Raw genomic sequence first — 24105 nt, 5'->3', positions numbered from 1 at the left:
AGGAATACAACTGAAAAACCACTTGTAGTATCCCAAGATTTCATATTGGAAAGAATTCACTGGACATTGTTTACATTGAAGATGGTTAGCTGTGTTGCACAATATTGTTGAGACATTGTGTCAGTCTCCATCTTTGTGTCCAGTCCTTACAGTGAAAGATGCAGGACAAAATCCTTGGGTCTGCTATTGCTATCTGGGGCCTTTGTGTTGAGAACAGTCTTTGTAAATAAATTCAAGATGTAGTCTTAGTCTTTAAGCAAGCGCCCTCTTGTCTAGATCATAGGAGGTGGTTGTCCATGATTTTTTGCCTGTTATGGAGGGAATTCTGGTTCTTTGCATAGACAGAAATAAAGCTGCCTGAGCATTTTGAAAGCTCAGATTGTTCCTCCTCTCCATTAGCAACGGACAGGAGCAGTGGGAGTTTTCTGGGGCTCTAATTCCAGAAGTCAGGCACATTTAGCCACGTGCCTAAATACTCACAATCAATGAGTAATGCTTACTGGAAAGATCTAGAGTGCTACATCTATCCACCCTTTGTAGAACCAAAAAAATATGACCTGCAAATGCTGTCAAAGCAATAATACACAAAAAATGCTTTTCATTTTACTGAAAAGATGCTAACTTGGTAAATATTGTGTGAACAGTTTCGTATTTTTTGTTCCTCCCGTGAGACTCTCTTAATATTTCATTATTGGGGAACATGGACCTACCTGCACAGAGAAATTGAGTGTATGGGGTTAGGAGTGTGTTTATTTAAATGGTCTCTCCAGTGGATGTATCCTCATATTTAGTACTTTTTGATTAGTCTTAGAAAATTAATGAGATGCATCAGACCACTTCAGGGTAAGTACGATGTCTTGACATGTTCAGATGCTAACAAGTTTAAGTAAAGGTGCATTTCCTTTTCTTGCCTCGTTTGCAGTGCTTAGCCTTAACGTTTTCTCATGTGGGTGTGTGGATCAGACATACCAGAAGGTGGAGGTGTTAAGGAGGTGTAATGCTTACTTACACACCTGAAATTGTGTGCAGGAGCTGAAGACACCCATTGCTCAGTGCTGTGGAACTATTAGTAAGAGGAATATCATTTTGCTGTTGATTAAAATGGTTTATGGAGAAGGGTGTCTTCAGAAGTCTCAACAAGTGGGGCTGTGTCCTTGAACTGCTGGAAGTGGAAGGCACGGCCACTGTTGGGTGCATGTGAGGGCAGCAAGGGAGGAAAGACATGGAGATTAGCACTGGGAAACAGAAGAAGGCAATGAACTTGACACTGTTTGCTGGGACAGTGAGAAGATCTAAGCTATGACAGACTTTGGAATATGGATGCAGACGTTCCGTTTTTGTTGAGTGCTTGATCTGACAAAATTAAATTTTGAAGGGATAAACTGAAAATCATAGTATGAAAACAGACCAGAAAAAAACAATGACAAGTGGCAAAAGTTTTTGGCAACTTTATTTAAGCTAACAAACGAATTTTCACACTGCAAAGTTATAAATTAATTTTAATAGGCTGATCCAGATGGTCCATTTGGAAAATGGATAGCTTGATCTGTTGAAAATTAAACTAAATTTATCTCTCTCATACTTCAAACTGAAGTAAGCGTGAGAAGAGTGCCCATTAAGTCCAGCTTATACAGATGGACCGGCAGGTCACACATGGGACTAATCTGATTCATTTTAAAAATAAATGCATGAGTTATTGAATCAGGTTCCTGTTTCAAGCCCTGCATGTGAGCGTGTGTGTGTGCTGCCCTTTCAAAGGGACTCGCAAATGCTTCAGTGCATTTTTAACCTGTGTGTTTCCATTTTAATTCAACTTCCTTGCCAAAAAACATAATTAGTTTTCAGTGCCTATCATTTAGTGTTAGACCCAAACACTAGATTGATTAGGTCAGCCATTTGTTATTTTAAGGGCTATGTCTCCATCCTTCATTTATGAAGAACATGAGCTCAATAGTCTTGGGGAGAGAGCTGGCCTTTAGAAACTGGGAAGGGGAAACTCTCTGGGGGCCCCTCCAGCCTTTTAGCTTCTGGGTGTTTTTAACAGACCCATGAATGCAGATTTGTAAATTTATTGCAGTGCCATCTGTTTTTTTTGCAGGAAGCGTATTATTGTTGGCTCGTATCTGTCTATTGTGGTGGTCACTCCCCGGGAGCTTGCCCTCATAGTCCTAAGGAAAGTGATGAATAGTGGGGATCAACATGAATAGGTCACAGGGCAGCTGTCCGGGGCTGCCCTGAACTTGATTACCCTACTGGTTTTTAAAGAAGACGGGCACAATGCTGGTTGTTTAAAACCCTGCCTCCCTTCTCTTCACTGCAGCAATAATGAAGTGCCTTTTGCTGCTGTGGTTCATCTGTGGGCGAAGGTGCCTTGTGGGGAAAAGCTGGCAGCAGCAAGGCTGCCACAGTGTACCTCCTGCAAACCTCACATTGGACTCTGCTGTCTTTCTGCAAGCTTCCAGATGGAAGTCCGGGGGAAAAAAATCCCTGTCTGTTACCCCATTCAGACAAGCCCCTTAGCATTTTAAAGAATTCTCCCTCTTATGGTTTTGGCACAGAATATTTCCTCAATTCACTCTTACAGACTTGAGATAATTTTCTAAAATTACACGTAGCACCTAAAACATGCTCTGGGCACTATTTCAAAGTTAAAATAGGCACAGTCTGATCCTAAAGAGTTTAAAGCCAGTACTCAAGAAAACCATGAGAAGCAGAAAGTGGCTGAAGAAGGTAGAGCAAAGGGAAAACAAGGAGTAGCAATTGTTAGTAGTTTACTTTCAGTTGGCAGCCTCATCCCACTGCTTAGGGCTCCTCTCCATGTGTATTTCTGTGCTGCAAAAGTGTTACTGCCATGCAAGATTGAAGCCCTCTTCTTGAATGATGAGGAAACTTGCATGGTGTGAGGAAGAGAGAGTCCTTCAGCTCCCTCCCTCTCTCTGGGGAAGACGCTGCACTTCAGATTTGCGTTGTGTTGGAGAGCTGTCTGAGGCAGGGCAGTCCTAGTCTATAAAGTTATCCTGGTTACCTCATCTTTTACACAACGCTTGGTAATAAGGAGTTGCTGATTGAAAAGCCCCCTGAAATTGCTAGAGGTACACCCTTAGCCTTACTTGCGAGATTATTCTTTCTTTTAAAGTTTTTTTTTTTTCTTCATTATTCTCAAACAACAACAACAAAATAATTTCCATTGCTTTGTAACACCTATTGCGTGTTTAAAAGCCAGCCAAAGCGGGATGTGCTGGAGTCTAAGTTGCAATGGGAATGCTGCCTTGTGGCGGAAAGGCCACTGGGCTCTTTCAGCATTAGTGCTAATAGGAATCTGTCACCCCGCCGCATTGCTGCATTCCTCTGTAATTGAGTAAATTGCAAGTGTTGTCTGCTCCCCCCTGCCCTTTGTGTCCATGTCCACTTACCATCCGAAGAACGTGGGCAGTGATAAATAAAGCACTGAACAGGGCTCCCAGCTCTTTGAAAGCAGCATGTTGCCAGCCCCCTAGTTATATTTCTTTAAGTGTTTATGTTTTTCTGTATTCTTTCTCTTGTGTGGCTGGAACCCTGGGGATCTGAAGCCATGAGAGAGGCCAAGAAGCTAACAAAAGTAGCTGTCCCCTTGTTAGCTTGTTCCTTTCTTCTTTAAAAAACAAGATGAAAACCATCTGGCTCAGGGCATTACATTTTCCTCCCCCATGCACCTCTATAGATTAAGAGTTTCACCTGCAGTGAGGGTTTACATTGATTAGGGAGGGAGCAGTAATTCAAGCCTCCATCCACTTCAGTGGTACTTTGCAGTCTTTAAAGGTGCTGACCCATTGAGTTAAACTGTCAAGGGAGGATAAAAAAGGATCTTCATCCCAGGAGGTAACAGCTGCCAGGTTTTCAACACCTTGCACGCTGCTGGAAAAATGTCACAAATTGTCAATGGAAAGAAAAATCACTTGGCTGCCATCTTCCCTTAATGACACGCCTTATAAAATGAAAGATTTAAGGGCTTAAAAATCAGCAAGTAGCTGTTAGGAAAAGAAAAAAAATCCTGGGGTGTTTTGAACAATGGGCCCAACAAGATGTATCTTGAAAGACTGCGAATAATGCATCCAAGTTAGAACAGCCGGGTCTGATTGGGATGACCATGGTTATGTCTGCACAGTGGGACAAGAGGGAAGTGAAAGGAGCAGCAAAGAGGTCTAACATTACCATGCCTGTATTAAAAAAAAAAAGTAGGAAAAGTAGTCCGATTCATAAGCCAGTGAACTGCAAGGAGACGTACTGTATTTCTGCTCTTCTGAGGACAATTTGTTTTCAAGCAGCTACCAGATGGCTAAATACCACATTTTCTTTTTTTTTTTCTTCTTTTCTTTAACAAGAGATCTAGTTTGCCTTGCTCTTTGTTTGTTTTAATGCTTTTACCTAGCTGAACAACTCTGTGGTGTTGGGCATTGTGGCATACTGCTTTTTGTGTTTCTCCCCCTTGTGCATTTATGGATGAGTTAAAAAAGATCTTCAGCTTTAATGTAATTTCAGGTAACAAGCATATTGGACTAAAGCTTTTTGTTTGCATTGTCTTGAGGTTTTTTGTTTTGGGGGCCTTTTTTTTCCATGTTTGTTTTAGGTAAGTCATTTTAATTGTACTGGGTAATTAGAAGGTACACACAGCCAAGGGAGCTTTGTTATGGTAATTGCTCAAGAAAACCCACTCCCCAACTACCATTGCCGTGTGTTAAGACACGTCTTCCCTCTAGTGGCAATATTAAGGACTCTGGCTTTCACAGTCAGCAAGGTGTAATTGCAATATGACAAACTGCGCTTTAGGGAAAATCCTGTAAATGATCTAGTTTTTTGTTTGGCTAGCCTTTATTTTGTCTTATAACTTTCTATGGAGACTATCCTTCCCAAGGCTGGGCTAGGGATAACAAAAATTTCATCTTAAGAAAATAGTCGAGGCGGATCCTGGGTAATGTCTTACAGCTTGACTTAATTCTAGTCTTCTTTTTAATTACCTCTTTATAAAAACGTTTTTAAATTTGTTAAGATTACTTAATTCTTTCAGAAGAAGCACCTCATTTGAAATAAATAAATAAATTGCATTTATTTTAAATAGTCCATGTGAAAGACCTTTAAAGGGTAATTAATACAAGTCTCCTAAGACTCTAAATAAGATGAAAACGATCTTTCCAAATCTGCTGGAGTGATTTGTTTATATAACTTCCCACTTCTGCTGAATTCTTCAGAGTCTAATAACTTTTTTTCTAACCGTTTGGCAATTTGTGCTTAGCTACAAAAGCCCTTGTTCAAAAAGAACAGTTTAATAATCTTTTCCCTGAAAATGACTTGAAGGGAGGGTATGGGTTTTGTCTTTTTGCTGTGTTTTTATTAGTGTTATCTTTCTCTGATAAATCATGTAATTACTAACTATTGGGGGGGAAATCTTATTGAACTCCTGGGTTGCAGCTTCTATTAAAAAGTGGAGCTTTGTTCAGGGACTGGGGTTTCTTGGAATGAATGGCCGAAGAAATGGATTTCAGTTGGTAGAAAAGCTGCGCATCCATAGAGTTCTGCCTGGGGTTCAAGGCTTCAGGCTGCTGCTCAGTGTTCATCCAGAGCTGCAAAGACAAGAGTAGAAATGTTTTTGTGTTTGTGTCAAAGAGCAGGATCATACTTTCTTTAAAAAGAAAAATGTAACCAAAGACACTTAGGGAATGAGATCAGATACAGCTCTATCTTTAGTGAACCATAGTCTAGTGCCTCTGTGGCATTTTAAGTGTTTGGCTGAGAGTGAATACAGCTTTGTGGTTCCCCTGCTTCTGACATGATTTGGTGCTCCCATATATTTGTAGGGTTCTTTTTTTCTTTCATTAGAGCTTGTTTGGCTATAGGGCTGCTTAACGCTCTTCTCAAACGGCTTTTGCAAGGTTAAAGGAATGCAGCTTGGTAACAAGTTTGTGTCATTTTAAATATATACCTTCTAGTAAATAAGGAGGAGTCTTGCAATCAATCCCTTTTAGTGTGTTATATGTTTCACCTGACAACTAAACCCTCTATTGATTAACCATTACTTTGTTAGATAATCTTGTGTCATTGAAGCCACTGTAAAAATTAAACTCTTTAAAATGTTTTACCCTAGCAGCAGTGTGAAAATTGAAAACTTGTTCAGAATTACAGCCAGCTTCCACAAAGAGGGTAGTTTTCAACAAACTGGTTTATGTTTGCATGCTTTATATGCAATATAAAAACATATTAAAGCACTCCAACGCAAAGCTATCTGCCTGTAGCGTTGAACCAGGCTACCATTTCAGAATACTTTTCCTTGATGAAGAAACCTCTTATTTTGATGAAAGGTGAGGAAAAACTTGAACAGTTTTGGTGCAGATTAGATGAGATATGTAAAAGGGTCAAGCTTTAAAGGCAAACTTGAGAAATATCCTTCTCTAAGGCTTAGTTTTTGCTTTGATTTTCCTGCTTTTTCTTCCAGGTGAGTCAGTGTTCCCATGGGCGTTGGAACAAATGGAAGGAGGTGCTCTTATGTTGCTGTGTAGCATTAGACACCATCAAACGTTTCGCCTAACATGAAGGACTTTGCATTATTACTTGATGATATGACATTAATTCTGCTTTCAGCATTCACTAGTCTATTCACTGGACCTATTCACAATAACTCTTAGCATATGAGCAATATCAGATGAAAGCAGATCTCTGTGTCCAGCAGCCATTTTGTGTCTCTCAGTAGCCAGTAACTGCTGCCTGCAGAAAGCATTTGGAGACTACCAAAAAGAATTTGGAGACTACCATGTAGTACTGCCTTGACAATATATTCTCCAAGCTTCTTATGACCTGGCCTCCTGAGCCAGATGCAGCTTCTTTGTAACATTGGCAGTACATTTCCATTGAGACCTGTCAAGTAGAGTGACGTTACCTCTTTTTCCTCTGGATTTTAAGGGAGAACTAGGTTTTCTGTGTTTTGCTTTCAACCCTTTAAAACATACTGTAGAACATGTGTGTGAATCTTTGCCCTCTTTATTCATCCCACAAAGCTAATAAGGCATTCTTCTGTGAGAATTTGAAAATAAGAACTTTGTAACTTTGAAAAGATAATAATGTATGTCAAACTGAAGAGTACTTTATGTTTTATTCCCAAATATGCATCCTGATGTGTTGAATCCACAATATATACTCTTCTTAGTTTTCTCTTTTTCCCTTCTACTGAGAAACAAAGAGCTGCTGAAGGACTAAATGGTCATCTGGTAATTTGGCACATATATAAATCCTTATGTAATAAAATTATGTGTAAAAGTTGGCTCTTACTGTAAAAGCATGTTCTTCTCTCCTTCTGTGGTTGAAAAGGTTGGGAAGGAGGAGTTCCTTGGCATGTTTTCAAAGGGCAGGGTGGTGTGTTGATAGCATGAGAATGCCCAGGTCAGTCAGACCCAGAGTCAGCTCATCCACTGCCAGCTCCAGCACTGTCAGTGGAAAGTGCTGTGGAGTGGGAGCAAGGAAATCTGGCTCTTTTGGTGCTCCATTGCCCTCCTGTCCCTGCAGCATCTACTGCTGCTGCACTAGGGATGTCTGGAAGATATCTGCTGAATATCTGTGGAGCTTCTGTCCATGAGTTTGTTTAGTCCCTTTTTCCATTCCTGGTGATGTTTCTCTGCACAATGTCCTGGGGCAGGAAGCACCAGAAGTTCACTGCCAACTGTGTGAAGAAGTGTTTCATTTTATCTTATTTAAATTTATGCTATACTAGTTCTGTCAAATGTTAGTAGTCCTGGTACTGTGGGATTTGACAAACAAGTTATGCTGGAAGTTCAGTTGGTGCTGTTCTCACTGAGATGTAATGTGTGGGTGAAAGTAATCAAAATTAAGCAATTCACTAGAATAATTATTTGTATTTGCATTCTGACATGTATGTAACTTTTGAATAGTGCATAGTAAGCTTCTTTCATTCTCAGAAAATGCTGATGTGTCTAGGTTTAGCATTCAGTATTTCACATTTTGTGTTTGGATTGTCTGCTCTTTCCCATTTGTAAATATGGAGAAAGCCTGTTGTAAGCCCAGCTTTTAAAAAGCTGGCATGCAACCAAGGTTTGCGCATACCTGTCTTGGGAGGAAAAAGACTGACAAGATTTGAGTTCATGGTTCAGTTCACAGAGCCACAGACTTCCTTGTTGCTTTCAGTAAATGTTTATGTGGCTGAGCTTTTGATCTGCAAAGTGGAGTTAGTAGTAGCTTTCCTCAATCAGGGCTCCTCATAAAACTTACAGTATGTAGCAGACAAGTTGTGCAGAAATACTGCATATGGAATTCTAGGAATTAAATTGCAAGTGAAAAAAATCACAGATTTACAATAAATGGTTTAAATTACACAAATGTGAAAACTGAACAAAGAATCTTACCAACTCTTCATGGTTTTTCACCTTCACAATCTGGTTGAATTTAACTAATACCATGCCTGTAAAATGAAGTTTGCATGGTATTGTTTGAATGTCAGTGCAAAGCAGATGGTATCAACTTTTTGTCTATCAGTTGGAGTGCTATATCTAAGCCCCAATTTATAGTAGTTTATACCATTCTGATCTTTCTTCTAAGGAGAAAGTTTTATGCATACCAGGGTGATGGTTTTATGATGTTGGCAAGTATTTGCAAGAGGCAATCAGACTTGTGTTTGCTTGTGGCCTAATCCAGATTGAATCTGAGCCTCTCCTGCTGAAAGATGCACTTTGTTCATCTGCACAGCACCTTGAAAGAATTCATGTGTTTGATTTTTTCAGTTTCTCCTTCTGGGTCTAGAGACAGAAATTGCTTGCTGGCTGCTAGTCAAAGCAGATATCAATGTTGTGACATGTAAGGAGAACTGCTGGAGCCAGAATATTCTGCATTCCTGTCTGTCACTGGTTGTTTTCTGGTTAGAGACCTTGCTGAGAAATAAAACATGAACACTAAAGCAATGGAGAAGACAGGGTTTTTGTGCTCTCTTTTGTTTCTGTTTCATGGTGAACTTAAAAGGGGCTCTGTAAATAGGTAAGTTAGAAAGGACTGTGATTTCCTTAATTTCTCCAAGAATGTTTGTACTGTGCTGGTCCAGTACAGATCCACCTAAGCCAGTATACTGATTTCCCATGGTGTGCAGTAAGGAATGTTTCATGAAGATCATAAGAACTTAGGTGAATGTTATAACTCAGTGCCCATCAGTTGGTGCTTACCTGACTTGGGGGCTGTTGGCAACACTGGCTTTGTGGACACATTTCTTATTGCTCAACGTTAGCCTCTCTTAATCTCTTTGCATTCTTGCCTCTGACTTCCTTTGCCATGTGCCCCCCTCCCAGTTTTTGTGTTGCTGCTAACAACATTTTGCACAGAGTCAGGCCTCTGGTAGAGGGGCAAGAGAGGGAGATTGGTTTTTGGTTCTTGGCACTGAGGGAGTCTGGCTCTGGTGATGGAGCTTTAGGGTAGAGGGAGAAGTTTAGGAGCCAGTGTTTTCCACAGGTTTTGTAACCTGTAGAAGGTTTGGGGTTGAAGTCATTTCAAATCAAGCAAATGGAAATCATAGCAAGCCCTAAAAAAACATCTCCAGAGATTGCCAGTGAGTATTACAGGGAGATAACTGACAGGCAGCTCGCTACAAGTCTTTGTGCATCCTCCCATTAAGGCAATCTTAAAATATAATGAATGGTAATATGCTTTACTTAGCACATTTGAAAATGTCTTTGTAACAAGTTTAATTTCATTCTTTTTCAGCATCTTTCTTGGGGTTTCCCCACACAACTTTTTGAGGTGGCAACATCTTCTCTGTGGTCTGCTTTCTACTCTTGAAACAAATCAAGTTGGTGTTTGCTTTTGAGCTGCCATTTTTGCATGGGAGCGGTTTTCTGTAAATGGTGGCTGGTGTATTAATCCCATACTGAAGCTCTTAGATGCAAAGGTGCTGGGGGTGAGAAGAGCCTCAGTTAGAAGCTCCTGAGTTCTTCAGGCATACTGGTTTAAACAGCCAAATCAAGCAAATTATTTTAAGCCTACTTTGTAAGTATTGTTCATACACTTCCCTCAAAAGGGAGAGAGACTATGAGTGATGTGCTCTGCAAAGATTCTGAAGTCTGCAGCCCCAGTTGGGGTCACCTGGGCAGGACAGCATTAAAGAAAAAAGACATCCTACTTTAAAAAAAATTAGAAAGCTTTACATAACTAAGATTAAATACAGCAATGAAATGTGGTCTGCATTTGCTCCCTTCTGATTATAACCTTCCTTGTGTCCCATGTATTTTACATTTTATATTCTGATAAAGTCAGATTCTGCTGTTTACTCACATTTGACGTACTCTCTGATAACTAGTGTGTAGAAATCACCTTGCTTTAATTGTTCCATCATGCAGCATTTTGTGAAAGAACAAAAACTGAGATGAGATTTTTTTCCTTTTTCAAAGGAACAGAGAAGAAAAATCTAAGTATTTCCATACTGTAAAATTGTACATGGCTTCTCAGAGAACATGCATGCCCTGAACATAGACTTTTGCTATAAAGTATTTTATTTTGGTTTGAAACATTTACATCTTAGAAAAAGGAAATGTAGTAGAGTTGTAGAGTTAGTGTAGGTTCCTGTGCCAAAAATGTGGTGCCTGAAAGAAAATTGTGTTCTACTATTCATAACCATTTTAATCTTTTTGCAGACCTACAACAGCTGTGCCAGACTGTGCTTAAACCAGGAAACGGTATGTCTAGGAAGCACTGCTATGAAGACTGAAAATTGTGTGGCCAAAGTAAGTAAGAGAACAGCTTTGATTTTTGAGGGATTTTTAGCAAATTGTTCACTGTTAGTCTACGAAAAGTTCTTGTTAAATATTACAGTTAGGAAAAAATATTTAAACAAAGAGTATTTTGAGTAGGCTTTTGTGTCCTTCAGTGTAGGATCCTGTTTTGCTGTTTTTCTCTGCTGAAAGTGATTACTTGAGTCCTGAGCTATGTGGGATTGAAGGGTTCATTCTGCCATGCAAGTAATAGGCTTTTCCAGTGGGATGACCTATGCTGACCACATAATTAGCTGGCAACTTCAAATGACAAATGTCCAGATATATATTAGAAATACTGCATGAGAGCTCTGTGTATCATGGTTCCCTTTCCTAGCTACCAGAAGGGAAGTGCAAAAAGACTTTTCAATTAAAATACAGTGAACACTGTACTTAGAGGAAAGGGACAAGGGAGATATTACAGTCAGAATGGTAAGAAAATGAATTTATTAGCCTGTCAAAGAAAAGTAATTTCTTGACAATTAAGGTAGATGTGATTGGAAAAGATGAGGTGCCATTAGCCACCCTCTTTTCTTAGAATGCAGCATAACTAGAGTAAAACAATGTACAGCTTGGTCTGTTTGTGAATGGAGGACATTTGAACCATGATGATGTGTGGAAATGCTTCATGAAAGATGCGTATAGTCTTGTGTAAGCTTTGTATTTCCACTGAAAGGAAGTTTAGAATGGGCATGCAGGACAGATCAGTGCATGCAGCCATCTGTTACTGAAACCAGCTGGCATTTTCTTGCTCCTCTGTCACCACAAACCTGACCACTCAAAAGCCTGTTTTCTCTTTCAGTTATTATTCCTTGATCTTCTTGAAGTCCATTTCTTTCATACTTTGATTGGTTGTTAAAGGTGCCTTGTCCCTTCAGGGGCCACTTTTGTACTGACCTTTAAGATAATTTCCCAGCTAAATCTTTGCTGGGGTTTTGCTGGTGAAATTTGGATGTCCTGTTACTTCTGACTCTTGTCAAGGAATTGGCTACCATAGAAGTTTGTAATGGTGCTTGCAGGTGGCTTAGCACTCATAAACTGTGCTTGACATGCCAGTTACCTTCCACTGGAGAAGCACTTCTGAGAGAAGCTACCAGTTCTGGTACAAAGTCCTGATACAAGTTTGATACCAGCACTTCCATTCTTAACATGACTGGTCTTGCACACTGCTTCCTAAGGTGCTTTATGATACAGACTAGGTGAAACTCTTTAAAAAGAGCAACTCTGGCTGAGTTGTCTCATCATAGAGCTTTGTTTCAGTGGCATAAAGCAGCTCACAGCAAGCTCAGGGAGTAAACCCATTCAACCCCATCTGCTCTACATTGTCCTGTTTGGCCTGATTGCCTCATTAAGGAGCAAAGGTGTGCAAGAAGTACTGATAATTTAGGTGGTGCCTCTTTTAAATAAAAGCACATACCTTAATAACTTCATGTCCTTCCTAATAAACTCTCCAAAAGTTATGTTTTCAGCAGGTTTGTGGTGAGAGGTGTGAGTAGGGCTCAAGGCAGGAGCATCATCCCGTAGATAAAAAAGTGTCTGTTTTTGAAGTATCATGTCTCTATATGCTGTAGGGCAATATATGTGTATATATACTCTTGAACAGTCTGCCATCATATATGTATGGAAAACCATATATAAACATAGATATATATATATATGCATACATACATGCACATACATGTGTATATATGAATATACATATATATTTTTTTTCTCTTAAAAAACATAAGAACTTTTCTGGGGGTATAATTCCTCTAGTACAAGCTTCCCTGGCTGTTGTACTCCTTTCCTTTGCCTTCCTATCTACAAACCAAATGAGGTGGGTTCTAAGAAAGCTTGTCTTTCAAATTCCAGAATTTCAAAGCCTTTATAAATCCAGCTATCTAAGTGCAGATGGTTCAGTGATGGCATAGGCAAATGGCACGACTGTTAAATGTTCCCTAGGTGAAGGGCTTAAATGGGATTTAGGGAGTCCAGATACCTTCTCCCACCGCATGCACACAGAGAGTGTTACGCTCCATGATTGATGTATTTTCTAGCCTTGGACTTTAAAATGTTTTCTCAGGGAGGTGAATACTGGAAGGTGCTGCAGTTTTCATAATCTGCAGCACTGTTCCAAATGTAGGGGGTTCAATTTTTTTTTAACTTGCAGTGAAACACAGAAGGGGTTACTTTGGAAATCATTATTTATTTTTTCTGATTCTGCAGTGCAGTGTCAGCCCTGACTGGGATCCACTGTCTGCATTATCAGCTGCTTGTCAGACGTGTCAGTCAGTCTGCAAGAGACTGTGGTTTTTCTGAAAACTAAATTTCTGATTCTGCACCTACTTGCAGAAAAGATAATTGTGCTCTCTTAAGACTGTATTAATGGCATTTGCTGATTGTGTGCTTGACATTTCTGAAAGTTTGTTCAAAGAATGAAATGCAGTTCCCTTGAGGCCACATGTATCAATATTGAGGTATCTTCTCTCAGACTGGAGCACTGCCCATTTGTTTAACTCTCTTGTGAACAAATGCTTCTGTACAGGACATCCAGTGTAGCCTTCCAACCTAACAACTGGCATTCTTCCTAAAATAGAAGGGGGAAAAACATACATGTATTCAGGTGTGGAAAGCAGCATAGGGCCACAGTCTTTTGATCACTCAAGGAAGTTTGTGTTTGTTAGGAAACCTTTTCTGTCTGGTTTTGTGTGCAGTGTCATGCCAGGCGCTCAGTGCCTTTTTTCAAACCTATGAATTAACTGGTTTTATTCAGACATTTTAAAATAAAGCTAGAATATGATACTCTGATGAATCTGTGTCTTGTTCTTAGCCCTTCTTTTCTGGTATTTGTCCTCTGAAACAACAGGACTTGGACCTGTTTGGGTAAAAACAAACAAGGAGCATTAGAAATTGTTTCAAGTGTGTGCATGTTTTGACTGAATAGCTGGGATCTTAAATTAAAAATTATACATTGTGATGCATAGATTTCACATGTGTGATCTGTGACATCATTTCTCTTGCATGTGCCAGAGTTTTTCTGTTATTTTTTGGCATCTTTTTGCCCATTGCCTTTGAGTGGTCAACAAATCTGATGTACATTCAAGCTAATGTCTTTTAAAAGGAAATGCAATCTCTAATTGTGTTTTTACATGTGTGTGTACACATACAGGCATATATGTAAAAACTCCTTTTTGTGTCTTTAGATACCAAAAAATCTCTGCAAGAGGGTTTCTTTTAATGATACTAATGGTGTGCAACCACAAGTGGACAACTTCCTCAGGAATTGGTGCTAGGTGCTTAAATAAGGTAGAAATGTAGCATGAACCTGGGCTCCAAGGACAGGGTGTTTGATTTTAATGAGGCTTATTGAAATCTGGCCAAATGAGCATCTGTTCCTATTGTTTGTTCCATATTTTGTAAGCCAGTATCTTCAGGCAGATAATGGTGTTGGTGTGTGCTTCATCCTCAATTAGAGAGGGACATAGTTAAAAGTCCCCTGGCATCTGGTATGTCGCTAGGATTCTTTTGATGCTCCTGGGTGTGCAAACAAGTTTCTCTTCTGTTCTGTACCCAGGAAATCTTTCTGTGGTGACCTTCACACTTTCTGTTTGATGTGTGGTGAGGGATGCTCTAGTGTGTCTCCAGTCTCCTTGGCTGATATTTGCTTGAATGGATTGTTTACAGGCCTGTTTTTAAACAGAGGTCTTGTCTTTTCACACCTTTATGTGGTGTGTTAGGTCTGAGTTTTGCTGTTTGCTTCAAGTTTGTTAGATTTTGCATTACCCTGGATTCTAGAAATACCCTTTTGATTCCAAGTGCTCTTTCCTTTCCCAACAGGAGATTGGTATATAGCTGATCTCAGAGTTCTGCAGTCCATACCTATTTCCTCCATTCATTAGATTACTGTTTGTTAACTCCTGCAGTTGGTTCCAGTTCATCTGTATGTCCTGTACAAAGGAGCATTCTCAGTTTCATTTTGCAAATTGAATTCTTTCCTACTTGTGCCAGAGACAGGCACCCTATGGCATCCCTTCAAGAGACAACACTCATGAGACACCTTCAAAATGGAATGCAGCATCCCCAGGTTTCTGCTTAGTTCTGGACTCAGCAGCAGTAGTTGGGCAACGTTCTCTGCCTCTACCTTGATCTAAGTAAAATTGGAAGAAGAAAAATCACTCTTGTTTCAGACCACTGCTTGCTACTCACATAACTGGTCCTACCAGTGATAACTGGTCTTGCTTTTTAAGGTCCTGGCAAACTAAGGGACTTCTCAGGGTCTTTTAAGAATTTTCTGTGTTTCAGGGAATCTTTGCTGTTCATCATACTTCTAAAGGTGGGACAGAGCTCTAGTGAGCTTAGTTCTGCTGACGCAGAACAGGCCTTGGCCTTGGCACTTCCAGCATGCTATGTGAAATTTCCTTTCAAAGATGCATCTTATTATTTAGCTATAGCTACACATTTACACTCAAGGGTGATTCAGCTAGAGCAAGGAGTGGTGGAAGTAGCTGGTAATTGAAATCTTCTTTCCTTTGTCAGTTCTTTCTGCATCGCTACTTTTGAATTTTTAGAACAAACATTGTCTGCACAATAATAACATTAAGTCTGGAATTTTTATATGAATTTAAAGGAGCAGCCACAAGCGCTCTTTAATAAAGAAGCGTTTAGGGTTCCAGGCTGGATGTTCCAGTTGGCAGTAGGACAAATTGATCTGAAGATGTCCCTCTTGTACTCTCAAGTCCCTTTATGTCACAGATTGATGGCTCTTTTTTTCCAGATTGTGTGTCTGCATTTACTTTGCATGAATAGCACTACCAGCTCAGAGTTCTGCTGTGATGTACCACTGAGTCAGTGCATCTTCAGATAATGCATAGTTTTCTAGTGCTTTTGAAGCCTTTCCAGTCCCTGAGATTGAAATTAGAGCAATTTAATCATGAACAAATATTATTTGACTAGCAACATTCAGTTTTGAGATATTTGTTCTGCTGTTTTAATAAGAAAATATGTTAGCTTCTGTGTAATGGTGCAGAGGGACTGTCAGTGGACCTGCTTCCAGCCCCAAATCCCTCAGTAAAGTATCCTCTACTGTGTCTTAGATATACCTTTCTCTGGGAGGGACAGCAGTGTCTGAGGTTGTTGCAAACTGGATTAACACCACCTCAGCCACTGGCTGATAGAGATGTAAGCATGTCATTTTACCCTTCTGTTGGAGGTGTAATGCTAGCTTTTCTCTGTAATGAGAATTGTGTGAATGGCAGGCATTGCAGGAACGTTGCTGGGAGTACTTAACATGCAAAAGGCGCTTTGAAAGGGAATTCTCAGACAGCAGAAGTAGAAAATGGCATCAGAGTTTTATCTAAAAGCTTTGCCCTAATGATGATTTTCCTGTCACAGATATGACTACTTTTATCTTCCTTGCTAGTTCATCTATCTTTTTTTTTAGGTCAAGACAATCTTTATGCTTTAGCTTCATCTTGGTCTAATAACCTCTTTGCAAATGATGGAGAAAGAAATGTGATATTCCTGCTCCCCCCACTCCACCCCACCATACACATTCTCCAGATTTTGATAGACTTGTTTTATTTATTTCCAAAATTATATCCGCAGGAAACAAGCTGTTTAAATTCAGATTATGCTGAAGCAAAATGGTCCTGGTATGAGAAGCAACGTGCTGTTTTATGAGCGCAGAGTCCCTTTTCTCATAACTGATTGATAGTAAATATTTTCCTGAAGAATTATTGCCAACCATGAACAGTGCAACTGTTTCACTTTTTTTTTCTGTGCTACTTGCTGTACCAGCCATTGTCTGTAATTAAGATCTACAATTCACAATGCAGACGTTTGCACTTCCTCTGGGTCTGAGCTATTTATAAGGCATTTCAGCTGTTCAGAGTTTCTTTTGAGTGTTAAACTATGTGTAAACAGGCTTCTTTAGTCTTCAGTTACGCAAACATTGTGGAGTGGTTGTCATTTCTGCTTCTCTTACCACCCAAAATGACTTTGCATGTCAATGAAACCACAAATTAAAAAAGAATTACACTTGGGGTTTTTTTAAATGCAAGAGAGACTTTGAAGAAATAGCAATATAAAAGCTAACTCATACATTGCTTTGTAGCTGAGGGTCTCTTAAGCCTGTTATGGAGATCAGTTCTCCAGGCTCTGCAGTAAGGATGGTCAGGCAGGGGATAGGCAAAATCTTGATATGAAGAATCATTTTCAAAGTTTGGTCATCTCAGTGGAGATGTTTCTACATTTTGGACCCCATGGTTTGGAATCTTGATAAAGCAAATTGCATTACATTTCAGATTGAGTTGAGTAAATACTGCAAGGTCCCCCCAGAGATGTTGGAAGCTCCATCTCATGTTTGAGCGGTTTCAAGGAAGAGTTTTCTTGTGGTGATGACAGTCAAGCTGGAGCAGGTTACTTGTGGAAGCTCTGCAGCCTCCAGCCTTGGAAGTTTACAAGACCAGGCTAAATGAAGCCATGAGCTACCTGATCTGACCTCATAAAGCACACTGCTTTGAGCAGGAGGCTGAGCTGGAGAACTTCGGGTGATTTCTAAGTGAAATCATCTTGGAATCCTCACTGTACAGACAGTGAAGATGTGACAGAAGTCTTGTAAAATGTAGAACTTGACCTGGCATCCTTAGTCAGAATTCCTCTGCGACTACATTATGTGTAGTATCACATGCTGTTGTTCCTTGCTGTGTGTTTGCTGGTTTGATGATGGGTACTCTGCATAAAGAATTATAGCCTTGAGGTCTTCATTCCAGATCCATCACATCAAGCTTGTAAGAAGTGTTTGCCAGGATAAGTGTTACAACCAAACTGGACTTTCATTTACAAAGCACTTTAGGATCCTTCATGCTGGAAATGTGAACCAGTTTGGAATCCAATTCGTCGGTGGCTTTGGTGATAAATGGTGGCAGACACGGGAAGCATTGCTTTTTAAGAGTGCTGCAGTGGCAGCACCCTCAGATTGTACAGAATACATGCCATTAGATGTATTTTTAGTATTTTTCAAATACAAGAATTAAAAAAGTTGTTTGAAAATATGTCAAATTCTTGTGCTAAAGCTTGTGGTATGAAATGCTGTAACAACAGTTTCCTAGTGTAGCCCACTGTAGGGAAGCCACTGATGTGGCCAAGTATCACATTTCAGAAGGCAAAGTGAGTTCTGAGTTCAGCCTAGCAAGAGAGCACCCTAAAAATGAGGCTGTTTTTATAGCCTGAGGGGGATTGAGGTGGGGTGGGCTCCAACATCTTTGCTGTTGGGAGCGGGCAGGGGAGGGGAGGTAGCGAGGAGCAGGTTCATGGTGAGGCGCGCACTGCAGCACTGCCCACTGGTGCATGCCGGATCACCCGCACGCAGAGATCACATGGCTCCTCCAAAAGTCAAACGATCAATTCGCCTCGTTTTGGCTCTGTACTTAATGCACAAACAGTGCGATCTGCAGGGCTGTAATTGCATTGTTAGGGCCAAGGAACAAGCCTGTGCCTTTTCAGCAGACAGCTGGCAGGGAAAGAGGCATGTTGTTAGGAAAGAGAGAGGCAAGGCAAATAAAATTACTGCTAACGCTCAGAGATCGGCAGGAGTCCTACTTGCCTAATCTTACCGGTGGGAGCAAGCGGCTGTTGTAATCCAATTATAGCAGCATAAGCAATTTGTTAGACACTCCGCATAATGTAACAATTTCCCAATAAACTCTGACTTGTAATAACGTCGGCAAGAGCCCACATAAATCTGCCCGAATGGTGGGGGCTGGAGTGTTCGGCTGGGGGCTTGTAATTTGTGCCATCAGCACGTTTTGTGGAGTGTGGTGTGGTGCAGTCTTTCAGTGCAGGAATTTTAAGAGGAAAAGCGTGGCACGCCCCTCTAAGAGAACACCATTAGCAAGGGTCAAAAGAGATGCCAAACAAAGCTAGGAGGTGGCTTTTTTGGGAGGGAGGAAAAATCAAACCCCAAATGTGCGGCCCTAGCTGATGAGGATTTAAAAATATTAAAAAGCAGTAATGAAAATTGTAGCATTTTAAATTACATCAGAGGGAGGAGGGGGAACTAGCATTACATCTGGTTTGGAGGGGGGCGAGAGGAGAATACCCTTCTTCATATTTAAGCCATTTAAATATTAAAAAAGAAGTTCAAATCTTGAAAGGGATGCTCTGTGCTTACAAGACAGAGAAACCACAGATCCTGTCCCAAGCAATTCATAATCGACAAAAGAAAAAATTAAACCTTTTCTACTATCCAGTTACTCTCTCCCGTTGTCTTTCTCGCAGCTCCTAGCTGGCTTCATGCATATTGGCACAGCATCTTGATGATGCATCTGAGAGATAAAGCGTAGGTCTAGAACCATTCACTTTGAGCGTACCCCAGTGAATTTAACTTTTTTGGCACAATGATGAATGTCCCCTCTGGTTCATGCAGATCTACACAAAGAACTAATCTAATTTAGATATTATTTAAAAGTAAAATCAGTCTGCTGTGCTCTGCCTGTCACTCTTGGAGTACACTGCCAGTTAGAGCATCGTAGACACCAGTTAAGGGTTTAGGTTTAGCAAGATTTAAGGTAGCATATTTCTGTTAATCCCATTATTTAGCATTTCCCTTCACTAAGATGCAGATAGGCAGCAGGCAAAATAATGTATGACCCTTTATATACAACATAGAGACAGTCAGAGGTCCAGAATTTTCAGCATTTTTTAAACAGTGCTGTGGTGTAAAAATTCCTGACTTCATACTGCTAACAATACTTTATTCATTTCTTTGCTCTGGGATCCTGTGAGACTTTAGTGTGGAGTGACATTTCTGAATGTGTTCCCAAATTGTGGCAGCATAATGCCATTGTGTAGGGTAAAAAGTAGCTCCCAGCCACACAAAAGAGTTTCTCTTATTTGGACCTTCTTCTCTCAGACCCTGTGTTTTGATGCTGGGCTATGCATGTTCTTTTGCTTAGCCAAAAAAAACTCAACACAAAACCAAACCCAGTACTAAATCACTGACCTTGTACATACAGCTCATACAATCATGCCTGTACCATGTCTGCCTTTATGGTAGTACTGTATTTTGTGTGAATATGGGGTGTATTTACATATTCACCTGCCATACTAGTCCTGAGATGATTTTTATTTAAACTGTAGAAGAGTAGCTGAGACGTGCACGCAGGCTGCCGTGCAGATAATGCTGCATATTTTGCCCTTCTTTATGTGGAAGTCAAGCTTCCATTGTTCTTAATCTTCGTTGTCTGCCAGCGTATCAAAATAACAGGCTGAGACAGCGAGCATTTCCAAAAGTATCCTAATAAATATTTTCTTGCTACATAACTGCACCTTAAAAAGTGTCTTTAAAGAGGACAGGTATTATCTTAGTTTACCGAAGCTGAATCAATAAACTGCAGTGCTTCTAATAAAGCCACTCAGTGTCTGGGTTTAACTAATGGCTGATTTTCACGGCTTTGACAGTGAGCTGTGTGCGTTATTTTCTCCTGATATTGTAAAAATAATGAGAGCAAATTAGAACAATCAGTTTACCCCGATAGCTGCTGATTGGAGGTGATGGGCAATATGGCAGCGGGTAATCCATCTTCGGGCTCCTGTCACATTAACTTCAGCAGTGTGGAAAAGATCAGGCGGAGCGAGTGGGAATCCTGCCCAATCAGAAAGCTGAAATTAATGAGAAGAGCATTGTTCTGTGATCAACCTTTTAATTAGCAAGAGTGGAGATGGAGGGAGTGATGAAGCTGGCAGCACAGCTGCACAATGTTGGGCATGTTTTCGGCGAGGGGGAGGAAAAACATGGGTTTTAAATTACCCCTTCTGTGCTCCCTGTACACCAGCAGTGTGTCTTCATTCTAACCCCCTTAAAAGATCTTAATAAACAGCCACATCCAGGTTAATATTGCAAACGTGGCTGTTACTAATGAGTAGTTTCGAAGTAGGTCGTTTCAGGGGTCATTTAGGAAAATGTTGATCACTGTTTACAAAAGAGAGAGGGAGAGAGAGAGAGAGGGTTTGGTCTTAAAGTTTCACTGCATCAAGGAAAGAAGAGGAGGGAGATGGATAAAATTAGAGTAAGGGACTGCCTGTTTTAATACTCCTCTCCTTATTTAGTATATGTTTGAAATAAGATTCCTCAGCATATATTTGAAACAAGACTCCTCAGTTAAAAATACTGTGTACCATGTGGCTTTCAGCAGCAAAAAAACAGGAGACATCAAATACTGGGTTGATTTCTTAATGCTCCTTTTTGTTGGTTTTTTTCCAATGTGGTTTTTTGCCCCCCTTTTTTTTTTTTTTTTGTTTATTCACTTAACAACAGGATCTTATAATTAAAAATATTTGACTGCTGTAATTTTTAAAATTGACTTGATTTTTTTCCTGATGGTTTAAGAAAATCACAGTTTTCTCAAGTGCATTCTAAAAACAGATACTGGAATTAATGGCTGTCAGTTCTGAATACCAGTCTTAGGAAAATCTTTTTTTTTGTAAAGGGAGAAAAATAATGTGGTGGGGGGGGAAAGTGATAATACAGAGCAATTTCTGAAAAGGAAAATAAGAAATATTAGAAAATAATATTTATCTTTGCAGTGGGAATGCAGCTCCTTCTGATTACCACAGTTCCTGTTTTTCCTTCCTTGCTCTCTGTATTGTTGTTTTCATGCAATTCTTTTCTCCTTCCCCGTAATACCCAAAGAAGTTGTAGCGCTAGAAAAGTGAAGCTCCATCACACTGTGCACAGCAGCTGTGCTGCTTTCCTTTCATTTTTCCAGTCAGAACACAGGCTCTCTTTACTTTGAGGTATTCCACTTTGTGATGCTGAAAAGCAAATAAACTCTTGTCAGTTTGCAAGAGAAGGCAAAAGCCAGCACCCTGCACCCAGCGAACCGTACAGGCTGGTTGGGTGAGTTGTGAGCTCACTCCCACCGGCAGCTTGGTGCTGCCTGCTTTGGGTAGGCAGCAATGAGCTGGGGAGGAAAGCTGCTGTGGGTGAGCTTGGCTCCTTTGGGGTTCAGTTCCGGGCAGATCTCACCATCTTTGCTTACTGTAGTATTTGGAACATTCCAAGTTTTGTAAGAGCTATGTAATCTTTTCTTCTCACCCCTCTTTGTAAAATGATAAAATGAGGTCTTTGTATGAGTTTGGTGGTATCTGCATAGCTTTTATAAGCTGAAAGACACTGCATCTCCACACGGTAGTTAACCTGGTAAAACATAGGCTTTTTGTACTATCTAACCAGTTGTATTTCTAATATAATAATGAGTGGGGCTTGCAGTTCTGCTTGTAAAGGTTGTCTTAGTATTTTTGTTTGTACAATACACTTCCAATTTTCTATAACTTTTTCACTATTTAACCCTTCAAAGTAACATTTTATTTCAGCCTCCCATTCCCTGCAGCCTAAGGCAGAAAAAAAATTTGGTGTGTGGGATGAACTGTATTCACTTAGCAAACAGCTGTTCAATATTTTATTTTATTTGTATTGCTTGTTCTGTGCCCCAGGCTGTATTTATTGCATGCCTTTCAAGTCCTGGTCAGAATATGGAAATAGGGACTGCCTCCTGGGGGTTTCCCCTACACTTTCAGTGCTTCACAAACCTTAATTAATCCTTCCAGTGTTTCTTGGGCTGAGTGTTGGACTCACAGCATCCCTTTTTTGCAGAGAAGTTCAAAAGTTATTTTAACAACTAAAATTTAGGGAGGAAATAGTTTATTTGTAGTAAGCAATGAGGTCTCACAGGAGGAATATTTGATTAGGAATTATAACACCAGATTTTGAGATATCTTTTGTCTTTGCCATATTCTGCTTTTCTGTCTCAGTTCTTTCATCTGTAGAAGGATAATGCTGCTTAACATTTCCTCATTAGATTTTTGGGAATCTAGAAATGTGGTATCAGTTGAAGCATGGTTTGTATTTAAACACTATTTTTGTTTATATACACCTCATGTTAATTTGGGCTCTGTTGTTGTGGCATCTTCTCTCTCCCCAAGACCATGCATTTTTTTTAAGGGCTGTGCTAGGCATACATCTTGGGAAAGATGCACTTACCAATCATTGTATTCTAATGGCAGTCAAATATGATCCTTGTGGGAGGCAAGAGGAAAGTCAAAGAGAAAGGGGACAGTTACTAAGCCAAACCTTCTTCTTCTTGTGGCAGAAAACCAAAAGCTCTCAACGTCTTTTGTTCTCCTTTAATAAAACTCAAGACCCAGTAAATTATTCCATAGCTGCTTAAATCAGTTTGTCAGCTTCCAAAGAGATTCCCCTGTGGGCGGAAACCAAGTGGTAAATTCTTGCCCCAAAGTAATCATACTGCAGGAGAATAACTGGAAAGATGGAGTGTGTTGCAGAATCCACCTTAAGTATGGAGCTTACCACCGTGACTCTGTAATGGGATGTCCCAACATGGGGTATAATATCATAAATACTGTAAATATGCCATTTGTGAACTAATAGGCAGCCTTGGGATTGTTAATGTTTGTATATATGTTAAAATGAATGTAGAGCCAATATTAATTCTTTCTTAACCTAGTAAAATAATTCATTCTAGCTCTTGGCTGCATTTTGCAAACGTATGTTTTTATCGGTGTTGAATTTCTTGGTTGGGTCTATATTTTACTTAATCCGATTATAATTTCTTTCTTTGCTCTCTGAGGACTAGCAAACTGTCTACTAGCTGTTGACAGAATATCAGCAACATTTTTTTAAATTCCTCTCTTTTTAAAATTTTCTATAAAAACTGTGTTAAACAGAGTTACAATTTTCAGACTCAATTTAGCCTGACTTTTGCATGTTAAAAAGTGACAGCAAATTTCATATATCAAAAGGTTTTGTATGTTTTTTTGTAGCTATATTAGTAATACTCTTCTTTATACTCTTTTACATGTAGTAATACTCTTCCACAGAAATCCTTCTTTTCTTAATGCAGTAGTATTTATTACAGGTGAAACACTTTAAATTATGAATTTGAGATTCATAATTTTCACTTGGTTTTAACTGTTTCTTCTCATATTAGCAGTATGAGTCAATGTGTGATACATAGTAATTTTATTTCTTGGGTAGTGAAACAGTATCTGTTCTATAAAGTCTAAGTATGTTAAACTCATTTTATTAATAACTTTAAAACACAAGGATAACATTTATTTTAAGAGAAATAACTTTGTAAGTTTACTTATTAGGGTTTATTTGTTAGCTAAACTGTTTTTGTTAACAAAAAGTTTTTGTTAGCTAACCAGTTACTTATAAACATATAAATATGTTCCAGAATGTAATCTGTCTTTGAATAGATTATAAAACCTTGGCTGTACTAATGAAATTAGTGCATATTTTAAAGTACTAGTTCCTGAAATATGTCTTGTAGTT

The 24105-nt window shown here is 39.6% G+C and overlaps 1 protein-coding gene across 5 annotated transcripts in view; it reads left to right on the top strand.

The window, feature by feature from the left end:
* Nucleotides 1-24105, top strand: part of BTRC (beta-transducin repeat containing E3 ubiquitin protein ligase) — a 115313-nt gene that overhangs the window by 50343 nt on the left and 40865 nt on the right. For all 5 annotated transcript variants that reach the window (XM_084210313.1, XM_084210316.1, XM_084210314.1 and 2 more), the window contains one exon: nt 10653-10742. In XM_084210313.1, coding sequence (XP_084066439.1) covers nt 10653-10742 — 90 coding nt within the window. The remainder of the gene's footprint in view (nt 1-10652; nt 10743-24105) is intronic.

The sequence above is a fragment of the Fringilla coelebs genome, assembly GCF_963513975.1.
Source record: "Fringilla coelebs genome assembly, chromosome: 8".
Taxonomy (NCBI): domain Eukaryota; kingdom Metazoa; phylum Chordata; class Aves; order Passeriformes; family Fringillidae; genus Fringilla; species Fringilla coelebs.
This window is presented reverse-complemented; position numbering and strand designations above follow the sequence as displayed.